General features: G+C 41.1%; 1 protein-coding gene across 1 annotated transcript in view; it reads right to left on the reverse strand.

The window, feature by feature from the left end:
* Positions 1 to 22,459, reverse strand: part of eipr1 (EARP complex and GARP complex interacting protein 1) — an 84,535-nt gene that overhangs the window by 18,351 nt on the left and 43,725 nt on the right. Inside the window, exon 7 of the mRNA XM_023297578.3 lies at positions 1,156 to 1,323. Within this exon, the coding sequence (XP_023153346.1) occupies positions 1,156 to 1,323 (168 nt within the window). The remainder of the gene's footprint in view (positions 1 to 1,155; positions 1,324 to 22,459) is intronic.

Genomic DNA, 22,459 nt, shown 5'->3' on the forward strand with positions numbered 1-22,459 from the left:
TGGATTGTAACCTAAACATGGCATGCCTCACAACTACATATATACCCAAGACCAGAGAGACTCCTCAGAACTGATGCTGCCAGTGCTCACATCATGGTGTTACTCGCTGTATCTCTTCTCCTGATATCAGTAAACTTCATTCTCAACATAAGCCATCTGAGTCTCCAGAGTGTCTCTGAGTTTGCCTCCTGATTCTTCTTTTGACATCGCAGAATTCGCTAACAATTATGAACATAAAAACTTTTTTTTTTTTACTTTTAATAACAATATATGCAAGATATATCCCATGGACTTCAAAAGTCCCTCAATTATATGTTGACCCACATGATAGTTTACATGTTTACTTCGTCAGGTTCTTTGCTTCGGCAGATTCGATTTCAAACTAAATAATGGATACTACACTGACATGGAGAGTCTCCAGTTTTAAAATAGCTGACTGGAACACATGACGCCCAAATGTTTGGACCATTGACAAGATGAACATGACTGTTGTATCCAATATGTTTTAGGACTTAACAGCAGTTTTTGTAATTATAATTGTGAATAGAATTTTGTAAAGGCACAGGTTGGAGATTTTCATCCCTCATCTTCGAGATAATAGTTTATAATAGCATCTCATAAGAGTAGGATTTTAAGAGGGTAGCCTTTGTGTCTGCACCTGCAACACACAACCTGCACTCACACAAATGACCAGTGGGGTCAGAGAGAGAGAAATGTTTGATTAAGTTACATGAATCCAGCTCTCAAACACTATGGAAAAAGGCATGAACATTTCTCTTCACTAGCAGTAAGAACCTAAAACCCAAACAGAAACAGATGAGTGCCCTTTCAGCGCAGTTCAAAACCTGAGCAAAGAAGAACCAGAACTATCTGCATGGCTTGACCACTGGAGTTTAGTGTGTGGAAATGCTCTTTTTACAGCTGGTGGGAACAAAGTCTGTAAACCTTTCCTCCTTTGGCTGGAAGTGCAGTAAATTTAGGAACCAAGCAGCTCTGAAAATGCTGTGATGACTAAAGAAATACTATCGAACATCTGCATTAGGATGCTGACAAAACATGGGAGGATGAGAGAAGCATGGAGTGTGAAACTCTGGATGCTGACGTGGAAAGCCACTCCACCACCCACCCCTGCTGAACCCCTCTGGATCCACCCACCAGTGCGAGTGCTCCTCCAGGGTCTTGATGGGCTCCTGGACGTTGCGGACGTCCCAGAACTTGACCTTGCAGTCATCTCCGCAGCTGGCCAGGTAGTACTGGCGGTTGGGATTGAAGTCCAGGTCACGCACCAGCTGGCCATGGGCATTCTCTATACAGTAGATCTGACTGGAGAGGAGGAAGAACGAGAGATGGAGAAAAAGAAAAGAGATTAGACAGAGAGTAGGAGAAACAGAGAAAAAAAGAATTAGGAAACAGGGATAAGAATAAGATGGGAGAGAGAAATGATAAGAGAGGTAGGAGAGAGAGAGAGGTAATATGAGAGAACAACAACAGGAGATATGGGAGAGAGACAATGATTCACTGGATCCACACAAGCGAGAACATTCCCAGGCTAAATCAAAGCCTTCTCTGTGTCTGTGTCTGTCAGCGAAGGCCACGCTCAATAAAGAAGCCGACAGCAGCGGTGGTAAATTATAAAGGCAAGCCTCATAACTACACAGCCTTGAGTTCCTACTAAAGTGAGGCTAACAGAATGGCATGACTGAGGAAGACGCTCTGTGCATTGTGTTTTTTTCCATCTTTCTGGTCATCTCCACTTCTGTTTTATCTCTTATACTTTTACATCTTCTCTCCTTAATTATGCACTTAAAAAACACTAGTGCCTCTCTTATTTGACGTTTCTGCTGACCTTACAATCACAGCTAATCTTTACATATGGCCATGGTTAGAGAGCCAAATACAGCAATAGCAATGGTCTTTATCAGCAATTTAACATCTCTCTTGCAGTGAGCTACTATTAACAGGACCTTCTTTGTGAGCTTACCCTGACTACTGCGTTAAAGTGACTAAAAGCTGCACCAGTAATTATATTTCACAATGAATCACTTCCCCTCAGTGATTTAACCTCTTTTAGCTTGTTTGCTTTTATTGCACACAAACTCCACTCTCATCAAGCTTATTTTCAGACGCAGCAGGCAACTGTTTTTAGCGGAACAGTGCTGACAAACCCATTGTGTGATTCCTACCCAGCACCACAATAACAGACGATCATTACTGGAAAATAAAGCATATAGCAAGTTAAAGTTGTACATATTTACTGGTGTCTCTAAACACAAAAACCAAAAAATCTTTCTAATATTGGATGAGAATACACAACTGATTTGTCGGTCATTTGTGGCAAAGACTGTTTAAGTAGATGTTGCTCCACCATTTTTTTTCCAAGTAAAATGCAGCTGACCAAACCTGAAGACCTCATAACGTAAAAATATGTCAGATGTTTCCCGCTTGTTCTGTTTTCTCCTTGCATGTTAAATACTACAGTAGCTGTTTTGAGTGTTATGTGCTCTAGCGAACTAAACTGAATGCATTTTCAATGACTGCACCATCTGAAATTGCATTTTAGGACAGGCTGAGTTGGGATTTTATTTCTATCTTTTTTCTGAAATTCTAATCCAGTAATAAAGCCACTTATTAAATCCAAGTTTTTTCAAATTCCTCATCAAATCTCATTTTATCTCCAACCATTCCCCTATAATCAGGTCAAAACAAACCCTACATCAGCAATGTAATGTACAAACATCCTGTTAAGGTCTGACATCATTTATTGTTGGGTAAGAAAGCAGAAATGCTGGCATTTTAAGTACTAGCCTGATTAAATTTCACAACATGTGAAAAATCTGAAATGCTCATTGATTGATATTGATTGTTTTGACTCACTGAAGACACATAAAGATGTGTACATATGATTTATCACAAACCAGTTGATACAAATAATGTAGGTCCTGATTAACAATTATCAGTTTTAAGTTCCTACTTATATAACCAAACTAGGGCTGGGCGATAAATCGATTTTATCGATTAATTCGAGTTTGTACTTAATGTCGATTTGTTTTAATGAAAATCGATTTTCTCATCAACATCCGCCACCAACGCCTGCCTGCTGGGCTCCCGTAGTTCAGACTGCGCCCCCCTCCCCCCCACGCTTGATACACAAACAACATGGCGGCGAGCGGTGCAGATCTAAAGGCGCGTGTCCACTAGATGCTATTTTCCCGCACAGCAACACACCACATCTGAAAATCACACGGACGGCGGTCACTAATGGACCACAACATGGTCACATGACAGCGCTGAGCAACAGCAGGCCGCTACGTGGTCACGTGACCGAGCTTTCAGCTGGACGGTCTGGTAGATGAGTTGGATAAACACATCGGCTCGGCTGCAAACTTTCCCTTTTATTTCAAAAACACGTCACAGAAAAGTATTTCTGAAAGCAGTTGAGGCAAGAAATAATCTGCAGCAGCTGAATCTGTCCTCGTTTTAGGTCACTGACACCTAGTTTAGAAGTTTGAGGACAGTTTCACGATGCGTGGAATCTCCGCACCTGCATCCAATTTGCATAAAGTAGAAGTCCAGTCTACTTTATGCAAATGACCTGCGGCCCTCTCCGGGTAAACACACCGGATTGCAGCTGGAAACGCACTGCAACTGGACCAGCATGCCACATGCAGCGCATTTCCAGCTGCAGTCCGGTGTGTTTACCTGGAGAGGGCTGCAGCTCATTTGCATTAAGTAGACTGGACTCTGGCGTGAGGAGATTAGGTAGGGGTAACAAAAATCGGATAAATCCTGAATCGGGATTTTTTGTGAGAAAATCTGAGATTTTTTATTTAGGCCATACCGCCCAGCCCTAAACCAAACCATATGTAACCAAAACTTGGACTGAGGAACATTCTCATATTTAACATGCCACTTAAAGACAGTTGACTGACTGTTGTAGAGTGATGTGATGCTAGAAAGTGATGTGACGTTACAGAGTGATGTGATGTTACAGAGTGATGTCACGTTACAGAGTGATGTCACGTTACAGAGTGATGTGACGTTACAGAGTGATGTGACGTTACAGAGTGATGTGACGCTAGAGTGATGTGACGCTACAGAGTGATGTGACGTTACAGAGTGATGTGACGTTACAGAGTGATGTGACGCTACAGAGTGATGTGACGCTACAGAGTGATGTGATGTTACAGAGTGATGCGACGCTACAGAGTGATGCGATGCTACAGAGTGATGCGACGCTACAGAGTGATGTGACGTTACAGAGTGATGTGACGCTACAGAGTGATGTGACGTTACAGAGTGATGTGACGCTAGAGTGATGTGACGCTACAGAGTGATGTGATGCTACAGAGTGATGTGACGCTACAGAGTGATGTGATGTTACAGAGTGATGCGACGCTACAGAGTGATGCGATGCTACAGAGTGATGCGACGCTACAGAGTGATGTGACGTTACAGAGTGATGTGATGTTACAGAGTGATGTGACGTTACAGAGTGATGTGATGCTACAGAGTGATGTGATGTTACAGAGTGATGTGATGCTACAGAGTGATGTGATGCTACAGACTGATGTGGCGTTACAGAGTGATGTGACGTTACAGAGTGATGTGATGTTACAGAGTGATGTGATGCTACAGAGTGATGTGAGGCTACAGAGTGATGTGATGTTACAGAGAGATGTGATGTTACAGAGTGATGTGATGTTACAGAGTGATGTGATGTTACAGAGTGATGTGATGTTACAGAGTGATGTGATGCTACAGAGTGATGTGCTACTGTGTTTGTACGGTCAGTGGTCTGTAGAGAGCACAATCCCAGAATGAGAGTATAAGAGAAGCTGTTATGGAATCAACAAGTGATCAACAATTTACCATTGCTGACTTTGGTCATTGTAACGGTTGAGAGAAACAGTACGGATTTAAATAGAAGCCTGCAAACATTAACTGAAAAGAGCATTCTGCCAAGTAGAAAACAGATCCAAAATGTAACTGGCAGTCGGATTTCAACCAGTGTTGATCTGGAGCTTTGAACAAGCATCGTCCTGCACAGTGTGAATGTAAAATGGCACTGGAATTTGCTCTTATGATTTTAAATCATAAAACACTAAATCCATGATGTCTTGCATTAGTCGAATGCATTACACATTCTAAAAATATGTAAGAGGAATGAAACTGTAAATAAAATTCTTGGCAGGAAACATGCAGAGCTTGCCAATCCCAGATACTGCAAATTTAGAGACACACAAGGGCAGATGCTGGTCTTTAGTCTCTGGTCAGTTTAATATGACGCATTACTAGAATTTAATATGGGGAAATTAATGGAGACAAATGAAAATGACCGTTGTATAATAGACTACAAGTTTGTGAATTTAGCTTTTGATTGTTTGGTCCCTTTTTAAATAAACTGATAATAATAATAATAATAATAATAATAATAATAATAATAATAATAATTTGTTTTGTTCCAGTGTTGAAGCCTATTGTTGGGGCACCTGACAGCACTGACCAGGGCAGTTTTGGAGACTAGAAGGTGAAAAGAATACCATAAAAAACAAACTGTAGTAACACTGTAAAGTGCTATTTCTGCATAAGCAGACCTTCTGTATGTGTTTGTGTGACTTGTATGCTACTTGCATTTGATTATGGTTCTGTTGCTAATATTAGGCTACTGCCTTTGCCCTGATGCTGTTTTCTAAATAACAGAAGGAGGCAGCAAATAACTGGGGGTTGGAATGGAAACCCATTTGAATAAATTGGTAATTAACTGGATGTAGAGTTCTGCTGCCACCATAAATGCAACATGAGTCTGTATAAAAATCGCTACTTGTTTTCTTCAACACCATTTCCTCTCCAGGCCAGCCTAGGAAAGCTCAGTTTTGCTTGGTTTAGTTCAGTAGAGTGGAAAGCCTCAGTGTTATGGCCCAGCTGGATGCCAACAGCAGCTAGCCAGCTAGCTAGTCACCCTGCTGATCGTGTTAGGCAATTAACATGCTAATTAAAAATCTCATTAAAATAAGGGAGGTATAAGAGAATGACCTGGGGCAGACCGCTGGGCTTCAATTAGGTCAAGACAACTCAGGGACTGTGTGTGACTCTGTGTGTGTTTGTGTGTGTGTTTGTGTGTACGTGCTGTCACTGCTGCTGGACCGTTGCATAGCTATTTGCATAGGAGTTAGACAGAAAATGTCAAATAAAGAAGATTCCAAGTGAAAACATATTTTCCATGTAGCTTGGAGGGAGCGTACATTCATGGTCTCAGTTACTAATTGTGTACAAATGAGTGTGCATAAATTCATATCTGGTTTCCACTGATTAGCTGGAGCATGCACAAATATTGATCCCTGTAAAAATCCTTCCCACTCTGGTTAGAAGTCTTTTGTTCAACATGCTGTCTGTATATTGTGTACTCATATTAGTGTGCAGCTAGGGAAGGAGTTCATTCTTCCATACTTTGCAAACCTAAAATAACTTTTGATAAGGTGTATTAAAACTTTAAATACCTGTCTTTCTTGCTATTCAGTTAGTTCTCTGATTTTAATATGGCAGTAGTGTTAAGTTATTGCTAGATTGGTGTCTGTTTTCACTTTCAAGGTTTTTTTAACTATTCAAATGTACACAGATACATTAAAGATTGTTCCTGAACTTAACCAAGAAGGGTAGTTTACATGAAATTAGGGTATTTTATAACTTTATAGTAGCTCATGGGCTCGGTGAAATGACCATATCACTGAGTCCCTGCTGACAACCGGTCTGTATTGGATCCAGTTCTGTATTGATACAACACTACCTACAGATCTCTTATCAAACCCTGTATTTCTCATCACTCTTGTATCTAAATTATATTTTACAAGCTTCGTAAATGCAGAATTTATAGCAGAGCTGTTGTATTGGATTGCACTGGATTTCATAGGTGCACCTAATAAAGTGGTCAGCCAGTGCATAATAGATCCCACGATTCACACTGCATGTCAAGACTAAATGCAACCATGATGTCCAGCAACTCTCTGTAAACTCCCATGACAAAACTGTGGTGAGACATTCATCAGGGGAAGGAAATGAAACAACTTTTAAAGCTTTGTTCCCAGGAACACAACAGCCTGCATGAATATGAAAAGGAAAGATTCTTTCTAAAAGTGGCCATCTGGATAAACCCAGAAACGAGGGATGTTACCAAGAACCAAACGGTCACTCTAACAGAACCTCAGCATTCCTTGCAGAACCTACTGAAAGGTCAACCATCTCAGCAGCACTTCATCAATCAGGCCTTTGTGGTAGAACAGCTAGATGGAAGCCATTCTGTGTAAAAGGAAAGAATGTCCACTTCCTGTTAGCACAACCACATCTAAAGAACTAGAGACATCAGGAAACTGATCTGATGAGTCAAAAACTTAACTGATGGACACCAGGCACTGCTCATACAATAATAAAATCACAGTCAAGTGAAGGTAATAACACTGATAATCTCATAAAAATGCAATTTAAATAGTTGGACCTTGGTATGTTGGTCTCATTTGACACCCATTACAACCCACCTAAACACTGTGACAAGACCCTCCACAGTAACTGAAACCCCAAACAGCAGTTGGACAATGCACCCCATCACACAATAAAAAACAAGTTTAAGAATGTACTGCAGAGTATTACTCAAAATATTTAATAAACTTCTAAATTCCTCATATCCCAAACTGATCAAGCATCTATGGGATGCTCCAGAACCTGGGACCACAACCCAGAGTACCCAAAGAATCCACATCAAAGGACCTCACCAGACAGGCCAGAGGTGTTGTGAGACATGAGAGAGATCTACACATTATTAGGCAGGTGGTTTTAGTGTTGTGGCTGATTGCTGTACCATCTCTACAACAAAACATAGTGATCTGAGAGCCTTGTTAGAACTGAGGGAATGATGAATGCAGGCAAATACTGAGAGATACAGGAAGAAAGCCTGTTCCAGTTAACAGTGACCTAAGACTGGGGTGATAGTTCACCTTTTAGGACCACAATGACCCGAGCAAACAGACAAGACAACGCTGTTGTGGCTTTAGGACAAGTCTGTGACTGTCACTGAGTGCCCTAGCCAAAACCCCAAAACCCAAACTTAAACCTCTGTGGAAAGACCTGAGAGTGGGTTGTTTGACTATTTGTAAGGCTGGCATTTCAATCCTTGGCTCTCTCTTTGAGTAAAACAAGATGATCCCCATGGTCGGTGAGCATCTGGAATGGCTCCATAACCAATAGCGTGTGACTGTGAAGGGGTGAATGAATGTGAAACACATCGTAAAGCGCTTTGTATGACCCAGCTCTTGTTAAAAAGGTGCTGTAGAAGTGGGATTATTTACCAAAACTTGACAGGATCAACCAGAAAGGATGAGATAAACTCGTCAAATCCAGGATTGTAGAGACTGTGAAGGGCTCTGTAGGAGAGCTTTGGCAATTCATTAAATGCATTTAATTCTACAAAATGCTGAATGAATGGCCTGAGTACTGCTTTAATTAAATATTCAGCTTTTAAATTTTTAGCAAAAAATTCTAAATACATGTTTTTAGCTTGTCATTATTGGCTACTGAGTGGACATACTGTAGATGGAGAAAAATGTCTATTTTATTCATTTAAAATTAGGAGTGAATACTTTCTTCAAGAGCTATAAATTTACTTGCAACGACCTATTCCATGACAATTTCTGTTTGGAATATTCATGTGCTTGTTGCATCTTTATGACGCAAGAATAACAGGTCACTGATAAGAATAAAGAAAGATGGAAAGGATTGACAAATGATAAAAAATCTCTATTGGCAACAAAGTGCAGCAGTGAGTTTAAACAACGAAATTGATGAAGAGCAACCAATAAAACGAGGGCTCAGACAGGGATGTGTCACCTGACCTGTTCTCCTCTACAGTGGAAACACCATGAGGAAAGTACCAGGCTTATCGGGAGGATCCATGGGAAGTTATAACATAAATATCAAACATTATGCAGATGACACTGTGCTGATAGTAAACAGTGAAGAAAACTTGCAAACCATAATATCCATAATTAATACGGAGAGCCAAAAACTTGGTCTGTCTTTAAACAAAAAGAAAACAGAAGTAAAAAAAAAATCATCCCAACCTGTAACATAGAATTAGACCATGAAACACTGAAGCAGGTTCATCATTTCAGATATCTTGGTTCATGGATGACATCAGATGGGGTGTGATATCAGATGTAGAGTAGAAATGGCAAGAACAGCATTTATTAAAATGAAAAATATACTGACAACTAAGAAAATAGCAATTAGCATCTGTTTGAGGACTCTCAGCAGCTACATCCCTTCTTGGAACATAAACAATGAAAACAAAATCACTGCGACAGAGATGTGGTTTTACAGACGCATGGTACGTATAACTGATATGGCCAGAATAAGCAATGAAGATGTTTTAGAATTACTAAACACAAATTATATGCTATTGAACAAAATTAGGAAATGTCAAGCAGCACTTTTTGGACACATCAAGAAGAGACCCTGGAAAATATCATCACAACTGGAAAAATGAATGTGAAGAGAGGAAGAGGCAGACAGAGAATGAAAATGATAGACAGACTGACATCATGGAGACACATGGAACAACAACAGTCACAACTCAGAAAGAAAAAGATCTGATTAGATGGAGAGAAATGATCACGGCACTTGATTGATTGATGAGAATAATTACAGTACATCTAAATCTCACTTATCAAACAGAAGCATTCTCATCTCAGTCGACTTGGAACTTTTGGTGAACTTCAATTTAACTCAAATTGCAATTTCATGTGTAATTTGGAGCTGGGGCACATGATTTATTTACAGTGCTCCCTCCCACTCCTGAGTGTGACTCTGAGGTAAAAGGCGTGACCCCGGGCTGTAGGGTGGCTGCTGTTCAGCCCGGCCCGCTGTGGAATGGGACGCACCCGCCGCGTGAAAAGGAAATGGAGCAGGAAATTGGGTTAGTTTCACTCTTTCCCTCTCTGGTGTCTCTGAGCAATCCCCTCCAAGCACGCACACACACTGAGACACACAAACACTCCCTGGGCCCAGGCTAATAGTGGAGAGACCTGGGACTTCATGTGTGTGTGCAAGTGTGTGTTTACGTTGGTACGAGTGCAGAGGATTAGAGTTGTGGTCGGCCTAAGCCACCAAACGCACTCAATCTAAAGTCATCCAGCCAGCTAGTCTGAGAGCGAGTGTGTGTGATGGGGGGCTGATGAGGGGACAGGGGACCTATTACACACACTGTTAGGCGCAAGCAGATACAAACATAAAACTGGGAAAACACACTCTCAAATACTATTTCTGTGTGTAAATACAGGAAAAAGATAAAGGTGTGCAAGAAGAAAGCTACAAAGGTAGACAGGCTAGTACACGTTTGGCCATCACACACACACACGCACACAGACACACACACCCACACACACACACGCACACGCAGACACACACACACACACACCCACACACACACACACACACACACGCACACACACACCCGCCTGGCTTAGTCTGGGTGATAAATCTCTCTGCTGAGGGGATCGACTGGAACACAGACGCTCACAGTCACACACAAACTCTCTCTCACACACACACACACACACACACACACACACACACACACACACACACACACACACACACACACACACACACACACACACACACACACACTTCTCTGTTTCTATGACAACTGCGGTGGGAAGGGAGGGGGAGAAAAGAAAAATCGAAAGAGGAGAGCAATCATTTCATCGCTGATCAAAATTAAAGCCTGGCTTTGAGATGGAGCTGGCAGAGAAAGAAAGATGGGAGTGAGGAAGGCAGTCAGGTGGAGGGAGGGAAAGAGGGGGAGAAGAGGGGAGACAGGGAGTCTGTCCATGCATAAAAGTAAGGGATCATTACATCAAGCAGCCTAAAAGATGGGGTAGATCATCACGGTGAGCATGAAGTGCTCAAAAAAAAAATCGACAAGAGAAAAAGTACTATCACACCTTAGTTTTAAAAAAGTTATGTCACCTGGACTGTATTGTAATTAACCCTCCTGCTCTCTTTACTTACAGGCAACAAAAAATATCGTTTCCTATTGTTTTTGAAAAAAATCCAAAAATTCAGCAAAAAAATTCCCCAAATTTCTGAAAATTTGCAAAACCTTCAGGAAGAAAATTCCAGTAATTCCTTAAAAGCTTCCCTTAAAGTTTTATTTTTAAAAAATCCCCCAAATTTGGCAAGAAAATTCTTGTAAGTATTTTAAAAAATGAGTAAAAATCTTCCAAAAAAATCCTGAAAATATCTAAAATGATTACATATATATCAGTAAAACTTCTGATATTTTCTTGAAGAACATTCATAAAAAAACCAACCAAAATCCAGTGAAATTTGCTGGATTTTGGTTGATTTTTTTCTGAATGTTATTAAAGAAACATTTTTTTGACATTTCTTTTTTCCCACCAAAAAATGTTCAGAGATTTCCCAAAAATGTTGAAAATGTGGACATCTGAAGTTTCACTGTGAAAATATATATTTTTCCACATTTTCAAACTTTAAAACGGGTCAATTTTGACCCGCAGGACGACATGAGGGTTAAAGATGTCTTAATTTAGGACTTACCAAAAATCAGAACAGTAACAGTAAACACTTTTATCCTTTTTTATTTTTTTACATTGTTGCATGTGTGCAACCACCGAGTACATATTTAAGACCCCTTTAGGGTCTCTGAATGTTGGAAACAGCGCAATGATAACGTCATCTTACTTAGATAGCTATGGGAAGCTGATAAAACGTTAGCAGCAACTGTCATTTCATTTCCTAAAAAAACAAACAAAAGACAAACAAATTTTTTTCTACTTTTGTCTGAAATCACGTAATGAAAATCTCAATATACAACAAGTTTTGACTTCACCACATTTATGATTATAACTGCACGTGTGCTGTAAAGACCGACAGGCATTGCAGGCAGGGTGATGGGCCAGGGTCGTAAATCTAAAGGTATTCTTGCTCATTTCTACTCTATAATTTCAAGGTCTGCATAAGGTCGTGACCACACCATTATGAGAGTTACAGTATGATGTCTGGTTCATGTCTTCTGAGGGGGAGGAGGGGGGAGGAGGGGGGACTCAGAGCACAGGAAAAGGTTACAGATGATCGATTTGACAGTAGCGGGGTTCAAAAGGTCACCCTCAAATCAACAGTGGCATATGGAACACTACTGTTTCAAGAACAGCTGACATCTTTTGCATAATGGCCCGCATTTGAATGTGAAATACAATACTCTTAATAGGCAACACTTTCTGCATAATAGCGCTGTATTTGAATATGTGAATAAAATATGATGGAAAAGGCATCTGAATACTGGTTTACCTTGGCTACCCTATCATTATGGCACTGCAAAATCTGTTGAATAGGTGGAATAAAAAGACTGTTCCTGGTCAGGTGGCGTACAGTCTGATGAGGATTTTTGTCTGTCTGGCTGCCGTGTTTTCATGACGCTGAGTTCACATCTTTCAACCAGCAGACAGCCGGCTTTTAACCTGGACTTTGAAGGAGCAAATAGCACCACTATCAATCATTCTGCCTTCTTCTTTACGCTCTCTTTCCATATCTGCTCATTGTGCGCACTTTCTCTCTCGCTCGCTGTCGGTTTCTCACTCACATTCGCACACACACATGCACAAATACACACCACAGGGGAGGTGTAGAGAATCCATGCTTCACTGCAACACTGCACTGCTTTTCAGTATGCACCCTGCAGTGCATGGTATGGCTGCAGGCCTGACAGCTTTTACACAGCTCAGTGTGTGTGTGTGTGTGTGTGTGTGTGTGTGTGTGTGCGTGTGTGTGTGTGTGTGTGTGTGTGTGTGTGTGTGTGTGTGTGTGTGTGTGTGTGTGTGTGTGTGTGTGTGTGTGCCCCTCACTGTGGACTGTGGGTCCAACAGGGAATTCAGAGGAGATGCAGAGTAAGTACATCTCCAGTGACAGGCATCTCTCTCTCACACACACACACACACACCCACACACACACACACACACACACACACACACCCACACACACACACACACACACACACACACACACACACACACACACACACACACACACACACACACACACACACACACACACACACACACACACACACACACACACACACAGAGCTATATGCCCAGTGGCTAGCACTACATGCCTGTTAGCCAGCCTAATATTATTCAAAGGCTCAAAGCACCCCAGTGTGCAAGGAATGGCACACAGTTGGTTCTTCACAAACTAACAAAACACTTTTTTTTCCTGATTTTTTCCTATGAAGACATTTTTAAGTTACTGACAGGATTGTTACTATGGTGCAAATTTACAGTACACTTGTCTGACACAGTCTTCCTGATTCCAAATATTTTCTAGCCTTTAATTTCTTGGCGAACCTAAAGGCTTTATACGGTGGCAAGGGCCAAGGGGTCTATAGCTGTATCAAAGGAACACTGCCTTATTGTAACAGCTGCACAGCTTAAATCTGGTGTGAGCCCCATCTCTCTTTGCCTTTAGATGTTCCACATAGCTGTCTAATATGACACCATAATGAACAGGAAGCAGCAACATCTAAAGTGTCAAAATTTTAATACAGTACTAAATGTTGTCATCTGCCTTGTAACGGAATGCACTGAGTGTAGTTTTTACGGGCTTTATCAAAGAGGACCAGCTGCTGAGTAGCAAACAAATAAGGTGACCTGGCATTGGTGAGCCCATTTTTGACACTACTACGCTACCATTGTATTGTGTGGGAATGCCTGCTGTGAAAAAAAAAAAAAACAAAAAAAACAGAAGAAAATCAAGCTGGGAGAAAACTAAAAATGCCCCCAAAAGTCATACTTTATGTACACTACTGTTCCAAAGTTTGGGGTCACCCAGACAATTCCATGTTTTCCATGAAAACTCCCACTTTTATCCATGTGCTAACATAACTGCACAAGGGTTTTCTAATCATCAATGAGTCTTTCAACACCATTAGCTAACACAATGTAGCATTAGAACACAGGAGTGATGGTTGCTGGAAATGTTCCTGTGTACCCCTATGGAGATATTCCATTAAAAACCAGCTGTTTCCAGCTAGAATAGTCATTTACCACATTAACAATGTCTACACTGGATTTATCATTCATTTAATGTTATCTTCATTGGGAAAAACTGCTTTTCTTTCAAAAATAAGGACATTTCTAAGTGACCCCAAGCTTTTGAACAGTAGTGTATATGCCTACATTTCCCAAGATTTTCTTGAGTCAGCCAGTTTAAAGACAACATCATTAGTTGACTTTACTGAGAGTGTAATTGGAGAGCAGCTAGGAAATACCAACTGTAGTTCTGTTGTAAAACCAAAAAAAAGTCTACCTGTTTAAATGTATATGGAGTCAAAAAGCCAGTAAAACACCCTCATATTATCAGTTACAGAGTCATGTCTTTGCTAACATTAGCCACCATAAGCTACTCAACTTATCAGTCTGCTGTATATTAAAGGAGAATTCAAGTTTGTAGCTATTGTGGCTCTGTGTGTCATGCGAACTTGGCACTCCTCACCTCTGATGTAAAGATTTGCAGAAATGAGGAGTTGCAATAAACAGTTTGCAAATTATCTGACTGTAGCATTTTGCAGCTTTCCAAAGAAAGACAGTTTTTGCATGAATCATTTGTAAATGTTTGTTTATATCAGGTGAGTCAGACAACTTGCCGACTGGCCTGATCACTGATATGTTGTAAACAAACTAGTAAACAACCGAAACATGTAGACAAACCGATGTGCGCGTGTTTATCTGCGCACGTCGGTTTGTCTACATGTGTGAGGACGACTTTCACTGTGGGAAGAAAGACAAAAGGACGTCCTGAAAGACAACAAGACACCATTTCTGCTGCTAGCAGTGGGAGAAAACTGGAATCTGGTCATGATCTCTTCAACGGAACAGTATAAAGTAAGCATGACATTTACAATAACTACATTAATAGGAAATACACCAGGTTGAAATAATCCAGCCCTCTTCGTTAAATCTGTTGTACACTTAATTAACATCGAGTGATAATGTTGTATTCCTTACAGCCACCGTGCTCTTCTCTGTAAAAATGTTCACGTTTTATACTTGTTTGTCAAGGGAACTTTTCAAAATGCTGCCAAGCACTTACTAACGACCTATGGCATAGCTGAAATAAAGCCTTTCAAAAATACATTAATGAAACAAACCTTGCCTAAAAATCACAACAGCAGCCCTACACGACAGGGATTAGTCTGTGAATAATTTAAAAGCAAAGGTACAGTGAAAACGGCGGGCTAAGAAGTGAAAATGTGTCAGGATTTTCCATTAAACGCTGCTTTCTGTATTGGAGTATTCCATAATTTACATAATGCTGCATATTACATCAGTACAAAGTAGAACAGGATCCATATATGTTTTATAAGCAGTGTTATCTTTGTATTTTTTGAAAGTGCTGTGTGTCTGGGAGACGGGGTTGTGTAGATACCGTGCTCCTCTCCAGGGTGTTAGATAACTAACTAGAGGCGTCTGCTGCTGCTGGGCTGCCCTCCCTGTCCTTATTTTATTTTGGAGGAGGGCAGCCATGTTTGGGCTGCCAGAGTGGGTGACAGCCCTGAGACTGTGTGGGTGTGTGTGTGTGTGTGTGTGTGTGTGTGTGTGTGTGTGTGTGTGTGTGTGTGTGTGTGTGTGTGTGTGTGTGTGTGCGTGCGTGCGTGCGTGCGTGCGTGCGTGCGTGCGTGCGTGCGTGCGTGCGTGCGTGCGTGCGTGTTTGCATGTGTGGAGACGAGAAAAGAATGGGAATTTAAAAGCTGACTTCCAAATTTGAGAAAAGGTTAGTTACAACGTGTTCTACTCTTATGTGTGCAGCCAACAGCCCCTTCATGGCCAGTACAACATCTGTCCACCCCCGACCCAACAACCACTTCTTTGTTGTCTTCCAAGTTGCCAGATTAATAGTACCTAATAAGGCATTCATTAAAACACGGACACTGTTTTTTCAGACCATGTACTGTACCTTGGAACAAAAATGTAAAAAGGAACAGGAAAAACATCCCCCATGTGCTGACACCAACCCTGTAACACTACACATTTCATCTAATGTTGGTCATTGGATGAAAAAATGAACCAAAGTCTCAGCCACTAAGAAAAAGTGCTTGGGTCTAAGACTAACCTTTGTTTTGTTTGTAGCTATTGTGGGTCACCCAGCTGTTCATCAGTGGGTGTCTTGTAAAGGGGACCATCAGCACTCTCCGGGGGAAAAACCTGCATCTGGTGGTTGTATTGCCTTCAGAGCCCAACGGGCCTTAAACACAGACCTATGGCAAAGTGTAAGTCTGTTCAGATCCATAGTCTGCAAACACATCAGTAACAGGTACTTGTCAATTTCCATAAAGCCTGCTCTCCTCAGCAGTATCTGAGCAGTGCCAAGCCAACACAGCCAATGGACACAGCAACTTCTGAGCAGCTTGATTACAAGAAGAGAGACCCTGGGCCAGTATTACAGATCAACCAATTACAGACTAGGGCTGGTCCGAATGGCAATTTCTGGGCTCCGGATATTTGGGCCAAATTAATGACAAATATCCAAATATAATGTCCGTTGGCAAAGACACCGGCAAAGTGACGTTGGTAGGTCCGTGTCATACAGCCAGCCAACTGGCCAATCAAACCTAACGCTGACTCCAGAAGTCACTGCAGTTCACAAGACTGTGATATACCAATGCTTAATGACAGTAAAGCAGCTACTGGGTGGCGGTGGCGATGACGGGGGGGCGGGGGGTGTATTCCGAGTATTCGGATCTCAAAATGAATTTTCGGATACCACCGCAACGACCGAATATTCGGATATTCAACTATTTGGGTCCAGCCCTACATGCAGACCACTGCAGATTAAACCACAAAGTATCCATAACAGTTCTGAATGAAATCTTTATCAAACAAAGTAATCTGGAGAAGCCACAAAACAGAATGTGGGCAGACGAGTTGTAACATCCCGCTGCAAAAACACTATCTGGAGTTGTAGTAAATCCATTCCTAAGAAGCCCCAGACATGTTTTAAAAAGTTTGCAGGTATCTCATCTAGGCCACGCTCCAGATCTGAAGCCATCCATCCCACCACAGCAGAAGCTCTCCAGAACTAGCTCCGAGTCCAGAGCAGCTTACTCTCCATGGTGCACTTGAGGAAACCCTTGAAGATCAAATGCAGTACACCCCATATCAAAGCCCAAAAAAGATCACTAAAGAAGTCCACCATATGCTTCCTCTTCTCATCTGGAAGGCAGAGACACACCATTAGTTCTGTCTGGGCAACCAGTGTTTCCAAATTGAAGACTAAAGAAGTTGGAGTCCCTGTCTCCTCTGCTGGTGAAGAGGATTGGACCAAGGCTTTCTCCAGCACAATAGGACTCAGTTCCTCCTTCCTGCCATACAGTTGCTTCTTCTGCTGATCATCATCAGAGTTCTGCTTTCCAGCTCTTTGATCTGCTGCTCTAACTTTGAAATAGTCTGATCTTAGCTGATAGGATTATGGTGAACAAAACACTCTTATTTCAGCCTGCTCAATTTCATACTTCAGACTCAAAGTTTCAAAGTCTGTCTTTCTCCACTTCTAATAAGTCCAGACAGTTTTCCAGAGAAGTGCCTGTTCCTCAGCAGTTTGATGTTAAACTACAACCAGGTGATGATCTGGAAATGCTGCCGGATCACACAATAAACAACTCCGGAGGAAAACACACTCGATGCATATCACCTGTCCTCTCTTGCTGCTCTTAACCTAATTCCTGTTCCTTTCACTCAGGTGTACCGCCTGACAATGGATTACTTCACACTCCAAACATCTAAAACAAGGGTGTCAAACATGAGGCCCGTGGGCCAAAAGCGGTCCTCCAGAGGGTCCAATCCTGTCCTCAAAGTGTAAAAAGTCCAGAGAAGACATTAACTGCAGATTGTAAATTAGTGAAACTATAAATTTAAAATCATTTCTAGACCATGACAAGTTGTTTGGATCAGAAAGTAAAATACTAGATTGTTCATTGTTCTTTGTCGTTTTGTGTCTCATTTTTGTAACATTTTGTCTTGTTTTTGTCTTTTTTGTCTGACTTTTGTCATTTGCCTAAAATTTCTTGTCCTTTTGTTTCTCGTTTTTGTAATTTTGTGTTTCTATTTTGTCTTGCTTGTGTTTTGTTTGTCTTATTTTTATCATTTTGTGTTTTGCTTTATATGTTGCTTTGTGCATCATTTGTGTCGTTTTGTGTTTTTTTGTCTCACTTGTGTTGTTTGTCTGCTTTTTTGTTGCTTTGTTTCTCGCCTTTGTCATTTTTGGTCTCGTTTTGTCATTTGTGTAATTTTTTGTCTTGTTTTTGTCGTTTGTCCTTTTTTTAAATTGTTTTATAATTTTTGTCTCATTTTTTGTCATTTCATTTCTCGTTTTTGTAATATTTTGTCTTGTTTTTGTTGCTTTTCGTCTTTTTGTCTAACTTTTGTAGTTTTGATCACAAAGTAAAATACTATATCATTTAATTCCAGATAGCTGTGACTAAATGTTGTGTACCTTTGTAGACACTGTGATCTGGAAGTTGCAATGTGGAAATGATAAACTGAGGCTGAATGCTGCTGAAATTGAACTTATTTTTCTTAACAAATTTCAGGTTGCTCATAATGTTTTGTAAAAAGATAAATCATTAAATGTGAACATTTTCAGAATGTACTTTTTTGCACTAAAACAAAGGAAACATTTGGGAGAGGAGAGGAGAGGAGAGGAGAGGAGAGGAGAGGAGAGGAGAGGAGAGGAGAGGAGAGGAGAGGAGAGGAGAGGAGAGGAGAGGAGAGGAGAGGAGAGGAGAGGAGAGGAGAGGAGAGGAGAGGAGAGGAGAGGAGAGGAGAGGAGAGGAGAGGAGAAGTTTGCAGCATGTGTGACCTTTCATGCATGTTTTCTGTGTGCTGGTGTGAGAGGACAGCTCAGAGGTCATGTGAGGAGGCGGTGGAGCGTAGCGAGATGCTGCCATCACACAGCTGCCACACCAACTGGACACATGTACACACAAAACCGACTCGTATTTATGTACAGGCATGAGCACACAGAAGCAGAAAGGTACCCACAGCAAAGAGCAAACACAGCCAGCACACCGTCACTTGTCAAGCAAGTCACTTCCTCAAACAGACACACACTGACAAACGTGACTCATTCACACTCGCGAGCCTTCTACTTGCAACCACTTCACACTTGCACACAGATATGCATGCATGACCACACATATTCACACACACAAATGTGCACAAACACACAAAAAATACACACTGTGTTAATCTCTTCAATGGGCAAATGGCATGACACCATAAACCACAGACCTGCTTTAACAAGACAAACATCACCTGGAGCTATATACATGCATGGAGTTTTCTTACATTTAACTTTTCATATTTTATTAATTTTTAAGGCCTTTAAGTAAACTGATGATTACATTTATTATTGTTCATCCGCTGATAAGTTTATTGTCATAGAAACAAAAAGACAAGAGAAAAAAAGCAGTAAGTCTTCATATTTAAGAAGCTGGGACGAGATAAGTGTCCATTCTGACTGTAAAACGAGTGATCTACTAGTAAAACTCTTACTAAGATTCTTCTCTCAGTCCAATCTTACTATTAATTCAATTCAATTCAATTTTATTTATATAGCGCCAATTACAGTCAAATTGTCTCGAGACGCTTTACAGAACCCATATGCCTGACCCCCAGAGCAAGCCAAAAGGCGACAGTGGCAGGAAAACACCCTTTTAACAGGGAAAAAAAAACCTCGAGCAGAACCCGGCTCTAATGTGGGGGGACCCATCTGCCTGCAGGCCGGGCGGGTTGACAGGGACAGAAGAGGTAGAGAGGTAGAGATAGAGGGGTAGAGGTAGAGATAGAGGGATACAGATAGAGGGGTAGAGATAGAGAGGTGGGGGGGTGGGACACAAGGACCATAAAACACAGCCACACATCTGAAGCATCCAGCATCCAGCTCTGGGACCAGGGACACTCGGAGAAAGGACACAGAAAGAAACAGAGTGAATGTAATGCAATAATGGTATATATAGTAAATACATAGGTAGTTAGAGAAGGGCTCAGTGCATCCAGAGAGGTTCCCCAGCAGTCTAGGCCTATAGCAGCATAACTAGGGGCAGAACTAAAGGGACGTCAAGAGGGGAAGTCAGTTGTGCAAATGAAAACACCAGCTCACCCCGTCAGGGTCACCCAGTCAGCCCTAACTATAAGCTTTGTCGAAAAGGAAGGTTTTAAGCCTGGTCTTAAAAATAGAGAGGGTGTCCGCCTCCCGAACCCAAGCTGGGAGCTGGTTCCACAGGAGAGGTGCCTGATAACTGAAGGCTCTGCCTCCCATTCTACTTTTAGAGATTCTAGGAACAACAAGTAAGCCTGCAGTCTGAGAGCGAAGAGTTCTGCTAGGGTAATATGGTACTATCAGGTCTTTAAGATATGACGGAGACTGGTTGTTAAGAGCTTTATATGTCAGAAGAAGGATTTTGAATTCTATTCTAGATTTAACAGGGAGCCAATGAAGAGAAACCAATATAGGAGAAATATGATCTCTCTTGCTAACTCCCGTCAGTACTCTGGCTGCAGCGTTTTGGATCAGCTGTAGATGTTTCAGAGAGCTATTGGGACAACCTGATAATAAGGAATTACAGTAGTCAAGCCTAGAAGTAACAAATGCATGGACTAGTTTTTCTGCATCACTCTGAGACAGGATGTTCCTGATTTTCACAATATTTCTCAGGTGGAAAAAGGAAGTCCTACAGATTTGTTTTATGTGCGAGTTAAAGGACATGTCCTGGTCAAAGATAACACCGAGGTTCCTCACAGTAGTACTGGAGGCCAATGTAATGCCATCCAGAGTAACTATATGCTTTGAAAGCAATTCTCTAAGATGTTTGGGGCCAAATACAATGACTTCAGTCTTGTCTGAATTTAGTAGTAAGAAATTATAGGTCATCCAGGTCTTTATGTCCTTAAGACAATCTTGCAGTCTAGCTAGCTGATTAGTTTCATTTGGCTTCATAGATAAATACAATTGAGTGTCGTCAGCATAACAATGGAAATTAATACAGTGCTTCCTAATAATGTTGCCTAAGGGAAGCATGTATAATGTGAACAGTATTGGTCCTAAGACAGAACCCTGAGGAACTCCATGATTAACCCTAGTATGCTCAGAAGAGTCATTGTTGACATGCACAAACTGGAACCTGTCTGATAAGTAGGATTTAAACCAGTCCAGTGCTGTCCCTTTAATGCCAATAGAATGTTCTAGTCGCTGTAATAAAAGTTTGTGGTCGATTGTATCGAATGCTGCACTAAGGTCCAATAAAATAAGTATAGAGACCAGTCCATTATCTGACGCTATGAGAAGGTCATTAGTAACTTTCACCAGAGCTGTTTCTGTGCTATGATGCACTCTGAAGCCTGACTGAAACTCTTCAAACAGGCTATTCCTTTGTAAATGTTCATATAATTGATTTGCAACTGTTCTTTCCAGAATTTTAGAGAGAAATGGGAGGTTGGAAATTGGTCTATAGTTGGCTAAAACATCTGGATCTAGAGTGGGCTTTTTAAGTAAAGGTTTGATTACAGCAACCTTAAAAGCCTGTGGTACATAACCTGTTACTAGAGAGAGATTAATCAGATCTAACATTGAGGAATTAATTAAAGGTAAAGCCTCCTTGAACAGTCTAGTTGGGATAGGATCTAAAAGACATGTTGATGGTTTGGATGTAGAAACTATTGAAATGAGTTCAGAGAGATGTATGGGGGTGAAAAATTCTAAATATCCATCTGGTCTTACAGCCAATTCTAAAGTATCTGTACTCGATGATACATCTGTGACATTTGCAGGAAGGGCCAGATTAATTTTTTCTCTAATCGTAATAATTTTATTTGTAAAGAAGCTCATGAAGTTGTTACTGCTCAAAGCTAAAGGAATACAAGTTTCAACAGAGCTCTGACTCTTTGTCAGCCTGGCTACAGTGCTGAAGAGAAACCTGGGGTTGTTCTTGTTTTCCTCTATTAAAGATGAATAATATGTTGTCCTGGCATTACGAAGAGCTTTTTTATAAATTACTAGACTTTTTTTCCAAGCTACATAAACTTCCTCTAAATTAGTGGAGTACCACTTCCTTTCCAGCTTTCGGGACGCCTGCTTTAAAGTCCGCAGCTGGGAATTATACCAAGGAGCAGGTCTTCTCTGAGATAGAACTTTCTTTTTTACAGGTGCAACACTATCAAGTGTTGTACGCAGTGAGGCTGCAGCATTATTAACAATATAATCCACTTCTCTGGGGGTAAAATTATAATATTTCCCTTCCATTATATCAGTAAGTGGTGCTGGACTAAATAGAGAGGGTATTATTTCCTTAAATTTAGTCACCGAATTGTGAGACAGACATCTACTGTAATGATATTT

Source organism: Amphiprion ocellaris, chromosome 20 (genome assembly GCF_022539595.1).
Source record: "Amphiprion ocellaris isolate individual 3 ecotype Okinawa chromosome 20, ASM2253959v1, whole genome shotgun sequence".
NCBI classification, from domain to species: domain Eukaryota; kingdom Metazoa; phylum Chordata; class Actinopteri; family Pomacentridae; genus Amphiprion; species Amphiprion ocellaris.